Source organism: Vitis vinifera, chromosome 15 (assembly GCF_030704535.1).
Source record: "Vitis vinifera cultivar Pinot Noir 40024 chromosome 15, ASM3070453v1".
In the NCBI taxonomy this organism is placed as follows: Eukaryota; Viridiplantae; Streptophyta; class Magnoliopsida; order Vitales; family Vitaceae; genus Vitis; species Vitis vinifera.
In genome coordinates, this window is record NC_081819.1 from 17,514,561 (window position 1) to 17,532,097 (window position 17,537).

General features: G+C 38.9%; 1 protein-coding gene across 1 annotated transcript; it reads right to left on the minus strand.

Moving 5' to 3' along the window:
* Positions 1 to 11,978: 11,978 nt before the first annotated feature.
* On the minus strand, positions 11,979 to 16,099 carry LOC100262551 (transketolase, chloroplastic). Its single transcript, XM_002280724.5, has 7 exons — positions 15,493 to 16,099; positions 14,754 to 14,844; positions 14,551 to 14,656; positions 14,160 to 14,442; positions 13,793 to 13,941; positions 13,541 to 13,694; positions 11,979 to 13,369 (listed from the first exon to the last, which is right to left on the minus strand). Exons 1-7 carry the CDS (start codon positions 15,985 to 15,987, stop codon positions 12,410 to 12,412), a joined length of 2,238 nt encoding a protein of 745 aa, XP_002280760.1. The 5' UTR covers positions 15,988 to 16,099; the 3' UTR covers positions 11,979 to 12,409.
* Positions 16,100 to 17,537: the final 1,438 nt, after the last annotated feature.

The window sequence follows — 17,537 nt, forward strand, 5'->3', positions numbered from 1 at the left end:
AAAACAACTTTAAATTGTCTATTATACTTTTAATTACATTAATATGAGGTTTTTTTTTTACATTTTCATGAGTTTTTATCAATTTTTTGCTTATCAAATTTTTTTTCCAAAATATCCGTCAATATTTCTCCGATATATCCATAAAATCAAGTTACCGATATATCCGTGATTACCGATATTTTCACCCTTGGTGGCATCTTTGCTGAAGGGTGAATAGTGTAGCCGGTAGAAGCTTGCAAGAAAAGAAAGAGAAAAAAAAAAAAAAAAAAAAGAGGAGTTGTGTTGAAGCGGGACGATAAAAAGGAGCAAGGATAAGATAGCAAAAAAAGAAAAACTAAGAAGAGGGATAGCTTAGAGAAAAAAAGGAAAACCAGCTAGGGAGAGGGGAGAGAAGGATCGGGGGAGAAAAAACAGAGAACGGTTTTTGAGAGCAAAAACAGAGAGTCAACTGAGGAGCAAAGAGAGGCAAGACAACTTAAAGAAGAACAACTCTCTGCTTAAAGGGAGCTTTCCAGGTATGGCTACTGTAGGGACCATCCCTAAGCGTACACGTGGCGACCTCACAAGGCACTCCTCCATTGGACACGTGGCACGTCTAACCCTCTGTCTGGACGACCACATGGACTGACATGCGGTACGTACACCCTCTGTCCGGATCCAGTGGCTAACATCTCAAACAAGATTCTTGACCACACTTCGCGGTCAATCATTACTCATTTTGCCAAAAGCATGCTCAACAAGACCTTACTGGGTCACTTCAGGCGGCCTGCCATGACCTGCCATGTGCCGCCTGTAGAGTGAAAAGACAAAGATGATGGAAAACCATCCCTCCAGCAATCTCTGATAGCCGCCTACAGGATAATGATGGCTTTGTCACCCTCTAAGCACCATCATGACAGCCAAAAAGTCTTCCCACCATTCAAATGGACAAAGCTCCTGGCACTATAAAAGGCCCCCACACAGTCAAACAAGGTAAGCATTTCTAAGGAAAGGGACCCCATAAAAATATCAATATGCTAGAGAGCAAAACTAACAAAGGCATCGGAGGGTGTGTCTGGACCCCCTATCCGGACATTTTTTGCAGATCAAAGGAAGGAAGCATCTTCTTCAGTTGAGGAGGCAAGTCAATCAGGAAACTGGAGTGATCCTGGTAATGCCAGCCTTTAACAGCTACTAGGCCACTGGTTTGCCTTGTTAGATCTACTCTTTATAGACATGCTATGTTTTGGTTTTATTTTGGTGTTTTTTATTTCTCTTATAAATATCTGATGCTCTGCTGCTCCTTCCCTAAACTTGATGTATCAAAATCATGCTCTTGCTCCCTCTTGATTCCACCTATATCCAACCCATTGATCTTTATGAAGGAGCTAGGTTTAACAATATCATCTTTGTTTGTACATGCTCTGTTTTTCTTCATTTTCTCCTATGTTTTTAGTATTTTTGGAGTATTGGTTATCATGTTTGGGTTGGCCATCTTAGTCAGGGTATTTTTGGAGTATTGGGTATCATGTCTAGGCTGGCCATCTTGGTTGGGGTGCTTCTGGGAAAGCTCAAGTCAGTCCAGTAGATTCAATTGTGGAAGAAGTCAAAGATTGGAGCTCTATTGAAGCGATTTGCTACAGCTTGATATTGTTTGGTCTTTTGAGGAAATGTTCTTGTTGAAGTAGAGAGAGAATTATTGAGAACAATGACTTGACTTTTCCATTTATTAAGAATGAATATATATACATAAAACCTAAAACACAAAAATAGGAAACAATTCTATAATTAGGGAATTACAACAAAAATATGAAGTTACAACTAATTACAAGAATTGGAAAATAAAAAGAAAATCTATTGTTAATGAATTCTCTAATACGCCCCCTTAAGATGGAGTTCTAGAGGAGACGCCAATCTTGACTCGTAATTCTTGGAAGCGGCTTCGTGGAAGCGGTTTAATAAGAGCGTTAGCAAGTTGATCTGCTAAGGAAACATGAGTAACACGAAGAGCACCTGATTGAACTTGATCCCGAATAAAGTGATAGTCAATTGCCACATGTTTCATGCGTGAATGAAAGATTGGATTAGAATAAAGATAGATGGCACCAACATTGTCACAATAAATAACAGGTGGTGTAGGTAGAGTGACGTCAAGCTATGTGAGAAGGGAACAAATCCAATTGATTTCTGAAGTAGTAGCGGCAACTGATCGATACTCAGCCTCTGTGGATGACCAAGCAACTATACGTTGTTTCTTGGATGACCAAGAAATTGGATGACGACCAAGATAGACAATATAAGCACTCGTAGAGGTATAGTCGTCTTTGTTGCCAACCTAATCTGCATCTGAGAAGGCATGAAGAGAAAGTGTATTTGCCTTATGAAGAAATAATCCATGAGTCAATGTGCCATATAGATATCGAAGCAGTCGTTTTGCAGCATTCCAATGTTCAGACATCGGGTGATGCATGAATTGGGATAGCTTGTTAACAACATATGATATGTCTAGGCGAGTGAGGCAAAGATACTGTAGACTGCCAACAAGGGTTCTATATTCTGTGCAGTTAGTAAGAGTTGTACCTAAATGAAGTGTGAGATTTCCATCTGTAACAAGTGGTGTAGCAACAAATTTTGCACTAGACATTTTTGTCTAGGCAAGAAGATCAGAGATGTAGCGCCTTTGAGTAAGCAACACACCAGATGGAGAGGTAAGAACCTCAATGCCAAGAAAGTAGGACAAGGTGCCAAGATCCTTGATTGAAAATCTTTGTGCTAGGAGATCAATGTAGTGCTGAATAATATTGGTGTTGGTACTTGTGATAATAATGTCATCTACATAAACAAGTAAATATATAGTAATGTCACCTGAGTGAAGAATGAATAGAGAAGTGTCTACATGAAAGTTTGTGAACCTAGACTTAATGAAGAATTGGTGAAGTTCAAGATACCAAGCTCGTGGGGCTTGCTTGAGTCCATATATAGCCTTCTTTAATTTGCATATGTGTTGGATTGTCTTTATCAACAAATACCGGAGGTTGTGTCATGTAGACATCTTCGGAAAGATGGCCTTGAAGAAAGACATTATTAACATCCAAATGCCGCAATTGCCAGCCTTTACTGACTACTAGGCTTAGAACAAACCGTATTGTTGTCGGTTTGATAACTGGACTAAAGGTGTCATGATAATCCACGCTAGGTCTTTGATGAAAACCTTTGGCAACTAATTTGGCTTTGTACCTATCAATAGAGCCATCAAGAAGCCGTTTAATACGAAAAACCCACTTACATCCAACAAGATTTTGCATAAAAGTAGATGGAACAAGCTCCCAATTTCCATTCCGAACAAGAGCATCAAATTCATCATTCATGGCTTGTCTCCATTTGGGATCGGTGAGGGCTTGGTTAATAGTATGAGGCTCAATGTCTGATGGTTGAGAAATGACAGCAATGAGATTCATCTTGGTTAGGGGTTTGTGGATGTTGTTTTTAGCTCTAGTGTTCATGGGATGGGTATTTTGATGGGTGGATGGAGATGTGGTTGAAGTAGAAGAGATCTTAGAATTGTGTGGTTCTAGTGGTAAACGGTCGATTGGTGAAGAGGGGCGATTGACCGGTTGGGCATTTTAGGACGGATGTTGACACGAGGAATCCCTTTGTGGAGGCGTATTGAGTGAGCCATTTGAAATGGTTAGAGTTTAGACCGGTGGAAGCTAATTGGGAATGAGTTGTAGGGTGGGACGAGCTAGATGAGATTGGTGAGTGGTAAAGGGAAAAGTGTTTTCAAGAAATTTGACATGATGAGAAATATAGGTTTTAGAGGTGGACAGATCAAGACAGATATAGGCACTTTGTGTTGAAGAGTAAGTAAGAAAAACATAAGGAGTGGAACGAGAAACAAGTTTATGTTGAGAATAAGGACGAGGCCACGGATAACATAAGCAACCGAACACCCGAAGTTTAGTGTAGTTGGGTGGAGACTCAAAGAGTTTGTCAAAAGGAAATGAGAGATGTAGTGTGGGTGTGGGCATACGGTTGATGAGATATATAATAGTGGCAAAGGCGTAAGTCCAAAAAGTTAGAGGCATCGATGCATGAGTGAGAAGAGATAGATCGGTTTCAACAATATGGCGATGACGTCGTTTGGAAAAACCATTATGTTCAGGTGTATGTGGTGGTATAGTAAGATGTGATATACCATTGGTGGAAAGAAAATTATCAAGGGCTTGATATTCGCCACCATTATCTGAATAAAGGGTAACAATTCGGTGTTTAGATTGGTTTTTGACTAATGCCTTGAAGCACACAAAGACATCATACACATGAGATTTCCATTTAAGTGGATAATACCAAATATATCGTGTATAATGATCAACAAAAATAACATAGTATTGAAAACTATCAACAGAAGAAACAGGAGAGGTCCATACATTAGAAAATAGAAGTTCAAACGGATGAGATGAGGTTAAGGTAGAAGAAGAAAATGGAATTTTATGACTTTTATTACATGAACATGCATTATAATGTGTGGAAGAGGATAACGGACTAGACAATGATAAAAAAAAACTTAGAGACAATATTTTTCATAATAGTAAATGATGAATGACCTAGTCTAGAGTGTCACTCAGACGAAGTGGTCTTGACACTAGAAAATGCAAGCAACGGTGAAGAGGTAACAGAAGGGAATGTAGTTGACCACTCATATACGTCATCCTTAAGTTCACCCATCAAAAAGATTGTCCCCGTGTTTAGATCCTTCACTTGAAAGGCAAAGGGTGAGAATTCAACATAAACATGGTTATTAGTGCAAAATTAATAAATTGAAATTAAGTTCTTTTGCATGGAAGAGACACAAATGACATTTTGTAAAGTAAAGGTGCGAGAGGAAGTAGGTATGGTGGTAGAACAGGTATGTGTGATGGGAATGACTGATCTATCGCCGATCATGATATCATCAAATCCTTGATACGGGCTATGAAGAGAAAGATTGCTCAAGTCAGACATAACATGATGAGATGTTCCACTATCCAGAAGCCAAGTAGTAGTGTTGCCGAGAACAACATGATTGACTCGTGGTTGCCAGGGTGTGGAGGAGTGATATCCCTGAGTGCCTTAAGGACGAGGTGTCGGGGATTGTTGATTAGTTAACATCAGAAACATCAGGCATCGCTTGGCAGTGTGTCCTTAAATACCGCATGCTTGACAACGACCCAAATAAGGTGTTTGGGTTGGCGTTGATTATGAGGAGAAAACGCAGTGGTAAGGCCTGGTTGTTGTGGAACGGTGGCTGGTGGACGCCAATTTGGACGATTCCAGAAGGCAGTAGGATTTTTCGTTGCTGGTATAGAGGAAATGGTTGAGCGGTCTGAAGAGATGCTTCTTTGTTGAGAAGTTTCTCATGGAGCTCAACAAAAGAAATTGACGTGTCATGGACATTAATTGCATCAATGACGGATTTGTACTCATCACTTATTCCTTCAAGAACCCGATCAATAAGATCCTCATCATCAACTGGTTTCTCTAAAAGGGCAAGTGCATCGGCACGAGTTTTTATCATCTACATATATTCACTAATTGATTTTGAGACCTTGGTACATCGCTTTAATTGTTCCTTCAATTGTTTAATATGACCACGAGATGGTTTGGCATAGGTATTGGCTAAGGTTTGCCATGCATCAAGGAAAGTGGTGGTGCGGGCAATAAGTGGTTGTAGTGAAATGGAGATAGCACCAAGGAGAGCGCTAAAGATGAGACGATCCTGACGTTTCTTAGTTGTGTATGCCAAATTTGAGGATGCAACACCAGTGACGGTGACTGTAGATGGTGGTGGAGTATGAGCGCCATCAATGAAATGATGAAGATCATAACCTTCAAGAAGAGATTGAATTTGAATGCTCCATGTGAGATAATTGGTGGATGACAATTTGGTGATATTGGATAGATCGATTGTAAGAAGGGGATGTTAAGGATCTTGGGAGTTTTGGATGGTGATAGGATTGTTGGTGGAAGATAATGATGCACCGAAAGCCATTGAGGAGAAGGAAAAGAAAAATGAAGAAAATACACCCAAGAAGATTATGCTCTTAATACCATGTTGAAGTAGAGAGATGATTATTGTGAGAAACAATGGCTTGGCTTTTCCATTGATTAAGAATAAATATATATACACAAAATCTAAAACACAAAAATAAGAAACAATCTACCCAAAACACAAAATAGGAAACAATCCTAGAATTAGGGGATTACAACAAAAATAAGAAACAATCCTAAAATTAGCCTAAAACACAAAAATAGGAAACAATCCTAGAATTAAGGAATTACAACAAAAATAGGAAGTTACAACTAATTACAAGAATTTGAAAATATAAAGAAAATCTATTGTAATGAATTCTCTAATAGTTCCTTGTTGAATCTAGCATCAGGGCCTTTGGGGAGACCATTTCTAGATGCCAAAGAAAATCTCAGTTCTATGCCATGATGGAATGAGTCATATGAATGTGATAAGAAAGTCCTTCTGTGAAACCGAATATGAGTGATGGCTTGTTCCCAGAATCATTTTGGAGTTGGGTGGATATGGCAATAATAATGAGGATTTAAGGTTCGGGAATGTAGCATGGTAACCTGTTCCATTATAGGCTTATAGAAATGGGGAGCTCAGACTAATGATCCTCATGGTGGGCAAGTTGGTTGCAATGTTAAATTGGTGCAGTCCATTGTGAATAGGCACGCGTTATATGAAAAGAGTTGCCAGGGTTTGGACATTTCTGAGAAAAATGGTATTGCTAGCAACCCTAATAGGCAGATATTGGTTATATGTAGACGCATGACTTCAACTCTCCTCTGAGTGTTTTAGTAGAATCTGAAATAAAAGCTTGTCGGGGATCTTCTCCCGTCATTAATCAAGCTCTATTAGTTAAGTTCTAAGAAGGCATACCATGAACAACTTTTTGTGGTGGAGATCACCAACAGTGTCTTTGAGCCCCCGTCTATAATGGCCAAATGTGACCCACACCATGGCAAGTATGCAGCTTGCTGAGTGATGTACAAGGGTGATGTGGTGCCTAAGGACGCGAACGCAGATGTAGCCACCAACTCCCCCCACTTTTGCATGGCCATGCATGGCCTCCCCATCAAACCTTTGCAAAACCTACTACCACTTCACTATCTTTCATACCCACTAAACCCATTTCTCTCACAATCTTTCGCTACCCATCCCACTAATCATAACCCATGCATTTCATACCCGCGGGTTACCCTCATTTTTTCAACCTTACCCCACTCGTTTCCTACCATCATCCTTCCCATTTCCACCTAAATTCTCCAACTACGAGGTTATGGCGGATCAAGAGAACTGCGTGCGGATCACAAGGGCAGCCAAGAAGAGGGTCACTGCTGCCATGGCTGTGTTAGATTCACTGCAACTTCCACCCAACAAGAAGCGTGTGGTCTTAAAGGAGCTTCCCAATTCATCCAACGTCGCTGCCACTCCGACTACTGTTCTCGGTTCTGAAGCCCAGAAGCAGAAGTTTGGGGCCAAGAAGAAGGTGAAGGCGACGACGGTGATGGTGGCGTCTGATGTTGGTGCCAAGTCGGATGATCCGCAGATGGCACAAAACTCAACTTTGGGTTCATTCACTTCAACAGCTTTTAATATGTCAGTAACTCGAGCCTTGGCATTCTGGGCATTGCTTAGGTTTTTGGCGGGCATGATCTTTACCTATTTTACTACCACTGTCGGAGCTGAAACAAACCACCATGAAGCAAGTCACCCGAGACCGTACTAAAAAAGGTCTTAAAATGACTAAGTTGGATTGGGGCCATCTCGTTCACCTGCAGCATATGAATCCCGCCACCATGAATGAGGACTTCTTTATGGTCGGGTTTGTGCCACTCACATCTCGTGGGTCACAGCCATACCACGCCCTTACCATCTGGAAGCTCTCTCAATCACTGCTATCCACCCATACCCAAGCCTCTACCAGACATCTCGGTTATCTTTTTCATCTCTATGATTGCATGGTTTGCTTACCATCCTCCATTATGGGTAGAAATAAATGGAGGGATGGTTCCTGAAATGAATGAAATTGATGGAGCTATGGAGGTGAATGAGGATAAGCACCTTATTCATGGAATAGGTTCAGAGCATCTAAGAAATATGCTTTAAAAACACCCAGAAAGTGTGAACAGGTTGAGGATTCCTAGGACAAAGGTAAACTTGTTGAATGGCTGTGCTCCCACTCCACCAAGAGTGGAGATGAGTTGACCAGTCTTGGGGATTATATCACAGGAGAAAGCAAGAAGGTTGTTGAGAGTTCTCCATTTCTTGAAAAGCTGAAGAAGAAAGGTTATGAATTTTTATTCATGGTTGACGCCATTGATGAGTATGCAGTGGGGCATCTGAAAGAGTTTGAGGGAAGAAGCTTGTCCCTGCAACCAATGAGGGACTGAAATTTGATGAGAGTGAGGATGAGAAAAAGAAGTAGGAAGCTTTGAAGGAGAAGTTTGAGTGTCTCCGCAAGGCGATAAAGGATGTGCTCGATGACAAGGTTGAGAAAGTTGTAATTTCTGACCATGTAGTGGATTCTCCATGCTGCTTAGTCACATGGTACGATGTGGAGGCTCTGTTTAGACTTGGAGTTTTGGTGTGCGACTCGAACGGGGGAGTAGGTATGTAGTAAGCCATGTGGTTTGGTGAGAGACCGCCTCCTGAATTAGGTAGACCAGTCGTGGTTCACAATCCATGCTTATTATTGGGCCTAGGGGAGTCCCTATTCCAATTGACCAACAAATTCTAGCCCATGACAATCACATCATTCATCAAAATCATGTTTTTTTATTTTTTTTGAATAAGTATGAGAAGTAACTCAAAATGCAGAGGGAAAAAATATATCTATATATAGCCCCTCCTTGATAATAACCCACCCAATCAAAATACTGTTAAAAGTCGATAGACCATATTTTATAAACAATTTAATTTTCAACCAAAATGAGTTAAAAAAAATAATTTTTTAACTTTTGGAAGGAGAATGAATCGTAATTCTATTCCTTGTTTTTTAATTTTAAAGAATTTCTATAATTTTTAAAAATTTTAAAAATATAAGATAAGTATTTACTTATTTTATAAGAGTTATCATATTTTTATAGTCAGAGGATTTTGTCTATCAAACAAAAAAAACCGGATAATTCTATCCAAACACCACCCTATTCAGCCATAATTTTTAGGGAAAACAATATTATTTTTAAACTTAATAATCTTTTTCCCTACATGATCTTGAGTTGATTTGACACGTTTCTACTTAAAATATTTTTAATAAAAATGTTTTTTTTATAAATATTTTTAGGAGAATTAACAGCATTATAGTTGATTTTTTAATATTATAAGTGACTTTTTTTTTAAGTGTTTCTCAAGATTTGTCAAATAACTTTTTTTTTTTTTCATAAACACTTTTTAGTAAAAAAAAAAAATGTTTCTTAAAATTACTAACAAAGACTCTCAAACACTTTTATGATTTAAATCCATATATTACTTATTATGTAAAAATTTTACTGGAAAAATAATTGGCTCCCATACAGGTAATAAGACCTGACCTTTCATGACATCCCATGTTACCTACCTCCAAGCAGCATGTGCAACTTGGGATTTTTCAAGGTTGTGATATTCTGAGTACAAGCAGCCTGGATCTTTGATGGAGGCAGCAAGGGAGAATGCCATGGTCATTGATCTGTGATTTTTATGTCTATTGCTGTCACATTTAGCTTTTCTGGTGGAGTGATGGAACATTAATCAGCCCCTTCTTCAGCTCTTGCTCCCGGCTGAAATGTTAATACCAAATGGCTATGTATGATTTGTTTTCTTTTTAATAAACTAAGGTGTTAGTTTTTTTTTTTTTTTTTTTACTTTTTGTCCTTTTTTTTTTCTTTTTATTAACTTATTAGTTATTTCTTAAATTTTTTATTGATAAAAAAAATCAAAATATTTAGTTTTTTCTAAATACTAAAAATAATTTTTTTTTTTACTTCTTAATATTTAATAAAAATAAAATATAAAAAGCAAATAATTTAATATTTAACATTATTAAATACTATTTGGCTTTAAATTCTACTTAAAATTAAGTACAAAAAAAAAAAAAAAAAAAAAAAACACCACCTAAGTTGAGGAATCCCAATTCGATCCAGTAAAACAATTGGAAATTGACCTTTCTATCTTTTATGTGATAGGAATTTTTTTTTCCAGTCTTTTTCACTCCTAATAAGTCATTGATAATATAACATTCATTCTCAATCATCTAAATACTATCTGTTTCGAATCTAAAAAGCCCTAAAAAGTGTCAACAGTTTAAAAAAAAAGAAAAAAAAAACTCATATATACATATATAATTTCAATAACTTTTTCTCCAATGGAAGGAATAACACAATCATTTCTTATATAAAACACAATCTCATCCTCATCATTATGTCTTGTTGGATCATGAGATCAAACAAGCAAACACGTCTTATAAAGTTAAATAAACTCTCGCAATGGGATTGATGATTAACTTTAATACCATTTTATAATGATTTATTCCTAATCATATATAAATTATTCACTTTGAATTTAAATGGTTCTCGCGACTTTGAAATACGTTTATATGATTAGGAAAAATTCGTACATACATATATAGTGTTGAAATTTTTTATCCCATCCAATATAAAAGATCACACAAAAATAGAGAACAATGAGGCAAAGGAGGAGTTTTGGACAAGTTCCCGTTAATCACTTGGCATTAGAGAAAAGAAGGGTAATGCCCAATGTGGTATATACCCAAGAAATGGATTGAAAGATTTAGAATATATTTGGATAGGCAAACTCAAATAGTTCTTGACATATTAGTTCAGCGACATTCACATATGTCCAAAGAGAAGGATTTCGATATAAAAGTTGAAGAACAAATTCAATCCAAGCCCACTTTGGTTCATCCATTGTGAAGGGAGGGAATGATTTTGAGGATGGGTTGAATCCTCGTCTCAGGCCTGGCCCAGATTTTGGGATCTTTAACAAAGCCCAGGTCAAGCTGTGAGGTTATTTTAAGGTCCAAACCCAAAACCCTCTGACCATGTCAAGGCTGTTTGCGTTCCCCTCCAACCAGTCAAAAAGGTGGTCCATTTCATGCTGAATAAGAGTTTTTAATAGGGGTGAAAGTAAAATGAAAAGAAAAAATTGAAAACCCGATACAAATTAAAAACTTTCTTTCATATTTGAGTTTTCAAATATATATATTTTTTTCTGAAAATAATTGAAAACTGCTTTTGGGAACTGTTTTGAAAAAACAGTTTCTCTTTGTAACTGTTTTAAAAAATATTGGAAAGGGACCCTAGGGTTTGACACAAATGCCTTTAAATAGCAGATTGGGACACCTACCCATATCCACACCCATACCCAGTCTGAAAGATCATATGCTAAAATGCTAGCCCATACCCAGAGAGTGAAAGAGCATATGCGAAAATGCTACCATCTTTCTTTGTAAAATGTGGACGTAACTTAAGCTTCAATCCTCCTGCTTCCCAGAAAAATAAAAGCATTGTAGATGTATATCAAGGAAGATGTGTACCAAACCTCCATGTTGCCCACCATACCAGCATTGAAGATGTAGATCAGGGAAGATGTGTACCAAACCTCCATGTTGCCCACCATACCTTCCTGAAAGGAAGCAACAGTGAGTAGAGGACAACGTGGATGGGTGGAGTGGAAAGCTTTAACAACCACATAATCCTTAGTAGGTCCATATCTCCCATTCCCCATAATTAAATTTGCCCTACCTCCTTTTTTGGTAGGGCCTCTCTAACCCAAAAATGATAAGAATAATGGATTGCACTAACCTTTCTTGAAATGGCTTGAAACCACCAGCCAATCGTACTCTGGTGAAAATGTAAGTTGACACCCTTGCCCAACCCACCTACCCATTGGCACACCTAATTGTTCACACAATACCATCATAGAGGCAACTGGGTTGTCAAGAACTGAGTTTACATTCAAATGCATCCCCTTTACTTAGAAGCTCAATCGAGTTTTACAATCACAGAACTATAATTTATTAGGATTACAAAGGGAATATCATAGACTCTACACTCAAACTAAAAGAAGACATTGTGATGGAGGATAATCAAAACCTGGCTAAAGAAACAACCACATGACATTACAAAAACTCAAAAAGGTCTAGCAGGTGGTACAAATTCATTGAACAGTCTAGATTCAGGTTGCAGACTCAGCTGCTCCACTGAAGAAGATAAATGCAGCAGATGAAAATTTTTATCTGCGTTTATTACGTGGCAAGAAGGCAGTGTGCAGCAACCCAAAGCTCTTAAGAGGGGATTGTTCACTATAACCTCCAAAACCAGAACCCAAATGCCAATGGCCAACAAACATTTGAGTGGCACCAGCCACTAGTAAAAAGTTCTAGCAAATTGATTTAGCTGCCGCTATAACAGCCTCTGCTGTTACGCCAAGCTCCTTGTACAACTTTAGTGCAGGTGCACTTGCCCCAAACCGATCAATACCAATTGACTTCCCTTTGCTCCCAACAAACTTCTCCCACCCAAATGTTGATGCAGCTTCAACGCTGACCCGGGCTGATACAGCTGCTGGCAAAACACTTTCCTTGTAAGCATCTGATTGTTCATCAAAAAGCGCCCAGCAAACCAAGGAAACAACCCTGACAGCTTTCCCTTCCTTTCTGAGTTCATCAGCTGCTTTGGCAGCAATTTCCAATTCCGAACCAGTTCCAATCAATATAACATCTGGTTTGTTGCCTGAAGAGTTGTCTGTTACGATGTAACCTCCCTTCTCAACTCCCTCAATGGATGTTCCACGAAGCTGGGAGACATCTCGCCGACCAAGGGCAAGGACTGAGGGTCTCTTCCTGTTAAGGACTGCAATCTTGTAAGCTGCAGCTGTCTCAGTCCCATCAGCAGGGCGAAGCATCAAAATGTTGGGCATAGCCCGAAAACTTGCCAAGTGCTCTATAGGCTGATGTGTAGGTCCATCTTCTCCAAGCCCAATTGAATCGTGTGTCATAACATAGATGACTCCAGCTTCACACAAGGCAGAAATCCTCATGGCAGGTCTCAAGTAGTCAGTGAAAACAAAGAAAGTTGCACAATATGGAATAAGGCCGGGGCAGTGAAGGACAATCCCATTGCAGATGGCTCCCATTCCATGCTCCCGAACACCAAACCTGACATTGCGCTCTTCTGGTGTGCCCTTTTGGAAGTTCCCAAACTGCTTCATCACCGACAGGTTGGAGGAAGCAAGATCAGCACTGCCACCAAGCAGACCAGGGAGAACATTTGCAAGGGCATTTAGACATTGTTGTGATGAATTTCTCGTGGCTTCTGCTGGGCTCTCTGGAGTATACGTCTATATCAAAGCAAGAAAATTACCTTAAAAATCATCTATATTCCAATATATAACAGCATCCGTATTGACATTTTCAAATATGTCCAAATGCAAAATTTCCAAATGACCATAAAACTAAAAAATGAAAAATAAAATTGCAAAGAAAACCGAAACAATTAAATCACTACTTACCGGAAGTGCCTTCTCCCAACCTGCAGGTAATTCACCATTGATGAGAGACTTCAATACTGCAGCTTCTTCTTTATACTTGCGTTCGTATTCAGCAAACTGGGCATTCCATTCAGCTTCCAGAGCTGCACCTTCAGGGACATGGCGGCTCCAATGCCTAAGGAACAAAAGCAAACCAATTCATCAAGCAATCATCCATAAGCTCAATCCAAGAAGTGAAGCAAGAAAATTTATGTCTTTTGTTAATGCCCTTACTTCTTGACATCCTCGGGTACATGGAAAGGCTCATATGGCCATCGAAGGTTCTTCCTTGTGGCATCCAACTCCTTAGGACCTAGTGCACTTCCATGTACACTGTATGAGTTTGACTTGTTTGGGGATCCATAACCAATGGTTGTAGTCACCTGTTAAAGGTAATATAAAAGTTAGCAAAAGGATAGCACTGGTTTGGAAGAGAACAAACCCAATAATTTAATATTGTGTCTAAAAACAACTTGAATGAAGAATCATATCTCTTCTTATAAAGAGACTATATTGTTCCAAGTCTTTACTTTAAAAGTTAACCCTCCTTAATGTTGCTTTCCAGAAACGTAATGTTACGCGTATGTAAAAATTGTTAGACCTTGATTAAAGTGGGTTTGTCTTTGACAGTCTTTGCTTCCTTGATGGCAGCACGAATCTCATCATAGCCAGTATTTCCATTCTTCACCCAGATAACATGCCAACCAAGAGCCTCAAAACGTAAGTCAACATTCTCCGTGAAAGCAATCTCAGTGTCACCATCAATAGAGATGTGGTTATCATCATACAAAGCTATCAGCTTCCCAAGACCCCAATGTCCAGCAAGTGAACAAGCTTCATGTGCAACACCCTCCATTTGACAACCATCCCCCAGTATCACGTATCTAAGGAAATGCCAATACCAATGAGCCAAACAATATAAGAGCATACGTACATTTCAGATCTATCTAAAGAGCACTGAAAAACACAACAACATTTGATAAGCTGTTTACGTGTAGTGATCAACAATCTCATTGTCTGGTTTGTTGAATCGAGCAGCCAAGTGCCTCTCCGCAAGAGCCAAGCCAACAGCATTGGCAATACCCTGACCAAGAGGACCTACACAAAGGGAAGGATGTGCCCAGATGAACAACAACGCCTCTGTTGTATGGTTCAGCAAACAAAACAGATTTAACATTCAAGACTAGAATCTAACCAGTAGTGACTTCAACACCAGGTGTCTCAAAATTTTCTGGGTGACCAGGTGTTGTGCTTCCCCATTGACGGAAACTTTTCAAGTCTTCTTCCTATTAATTCATCCAAAACACAAAATTTCAGGAACGAAGACACCTCAAATGGATCTCATAGCAACAAAACTAAGCTCAGAAAAATAAATAAATAAATAAATAACCACATCTAACTCAAAAATTAAAATAAGAAGGGAAGAAAACGTCATTTCCACCACAAACAATTTGCTTCATCCCCATGTAGAGAGAGAACTGTAGTCAGTATGAAACAAAAAAGGAAAAAAAACTGCTGAAAATGGGATCACTTGTACATCAATCAAAAGAAAAGTTAAAAAATTCTACCCCATTTGCTTTGGTTTCTAAAAAAAGCTACTTTGTTGTCCATAAAGCAAACAACTACTTATCTATCCTTTACCGGTGTTTCCAAAAAAAAATATATATATACTAAACAATAATATATAAAGAATCCTAGAATAAAAACCCAGAAGAATTATCAACTTTACTTCAGATTGATAGAGTGCCCAACAAATTTTCTGAAGCATTTTGTTGGAAAATGCTTTTCATAATCTGATCCAAAAACAAAATGCAAATTTTCCCCATAGGCAAAAAAACAGAGATCCATTTTTGATTCGTACTTTGGCAAAACCACATAAAGATCCGAACACATACAGAGCAAGCTCCCAAAGAAAGTTAAGGAAATGCACAAACCCTGACACTGTCGTAGCCAGCAAGGTGAAGCAGAGCGTACTGAAGCATGCATCCATGTCCGGCAGAGAGAACAAAGCGATCACGATTGAACCAGTAGGGGTTCTTGGGGTTAAACTTCATGAACTCATCGTATAAAACATGGCCCATTGGAGCACAACCCATTGGCAAACCCGGGTGACCCGAGTTCGCCTTCTCCACCGAATCGACGGCCAGAAACCGGATGGTGTTCACCGATTTCTCGATCAAGGTAGTTTCCGTCTTCTCCAAGGTCTCCACCGAAGCAGCCTGCACCGCCAATCTCCGGCACAGCCTCCGCCGAGCTGAGCCGAGGCGAGAAGGGCATGAAGCAGCTGAGGTGGTGGATTTGAGGCCGGAGAAGGTGGGAATAGTGAATGACCGCAGGGGTAGGCGATCAGAGGAATTAGTGGAGCCGCGGTGGTTGAGGGCTCCGGCGACAATGGCTTGAGAAATGGAGAGAGAAGACGAAGAAGCCATCGTCGATTGTACAGAGAGAAACAGAAAGAAGTGAGAGCGAGTTGTGAAGAAGATCGAAAGGTGCCTCCTCGAGATTTATGAGGGTCCAACACACCCAACAACTCCCAGGTCCGCATCTCAGAATCTGACCGTTAGATCAAAAGAAAGATGCATCGGAACCGTTGACCGAAAGTAGGCGATGCAATCCTTTCAATTTTTTAATTCTCAATCAATTAATTCTATTTCCATCCTTTTCAATTTCTTTGGCCTGTCCGTCCCCACACTTTTCAATCAATAATTTAATCCATACAATGATGACGCCAAATGTTTTTTTTTTTTCTACCCAAATTATATATGCAATGATTTAACATTTTACAATTTTCTTTTCTTTTTTTTTTAATAATATCGAAAATACCCAAATAAAATAAGGCTAATGTTGTTTGAATTTTGGAATGTATTGGCTGAAAGAGAGGGATTGAAAGGGTGGGTTGTAAGTTGTAATAACTAATAACAGAAATTCCAGGGAAATTATGTTACATACTCGCTCACCTACCCCGTCAAAAAGGCGAAGTCCCACTTTCATTTATGGGTGACCTCTCACTAATTGCTTTCAAAACAGTCCCTCATGGTCAGCCAAAATTGTTTTCATGCAGCAAATAAAAACAAAATATGACATTGTCACATGGGTATTGCTCTCTCCACAAGAGACGTCAAGACCCATTCATTTTTTTTACTTTTGATAGAATGATTTTTTGTGACATGCTATATTGGATAAGGAATAAAGTTTTTGACGTTATATAAATATAGATTTTTTTTAATCTTATAAATGCTTTTTAAAGTCATTAGGGCTTTTTTGGGTCCAAAGTAGATACGATTGAGAACTAGTTGTTATAAATTTTATCAAAATCGATTTTCGACCTCGATGTGAGGATCGAGTTTATCAAACCTAGGGGTGTTCATCTGTTTGACCCCGTAATCCTGTGAGACACGTTGTGTCCACATAAGAGGTATTTGTAACATCTCATATCGAATCGCTATATAAATATAAACTCCTTTTAATCTTTTAGGTCTAAAACAGACAATGTTAAAAGCTTATATTTTTATTTTTATTTTGGTGCATATTTAGATGGAACCCAAATGGAGTTGGAGGATTGGAAAAAGCAAAGGTGGTGGGGTGGTGGGTTGGTGGAAGAGAATGAGACGAGAGTTTGTTGTTGGTGGCATGGTCAAGGACTCAAAAGGCCAAGCCTTTGAGTTGAAGATTTGTTCAAAACAATTGACTCCAAAAGTTAGCTAAAAAAAATGTTTGGAGGTGTATCGCTTATGTCATTCCAGAATTTCAACCCTCTCTACTCATCCCCCATGTTTTACCCAATTAATTAGTTGTTATAGCGGCCGCCCATCTGACGTACATGACTCATTGTCGTTGTCGTTTAATATTAATATGATAATCTATCCACCCCAAAAACACAACCTATTTACTTTTTTAATGCCATTTCCCTTGGCTTTTCGTTTTCAACACACACCTCCACCTCAGCATTGCAGACAACTCCAAAACCAGCCTCACCCAA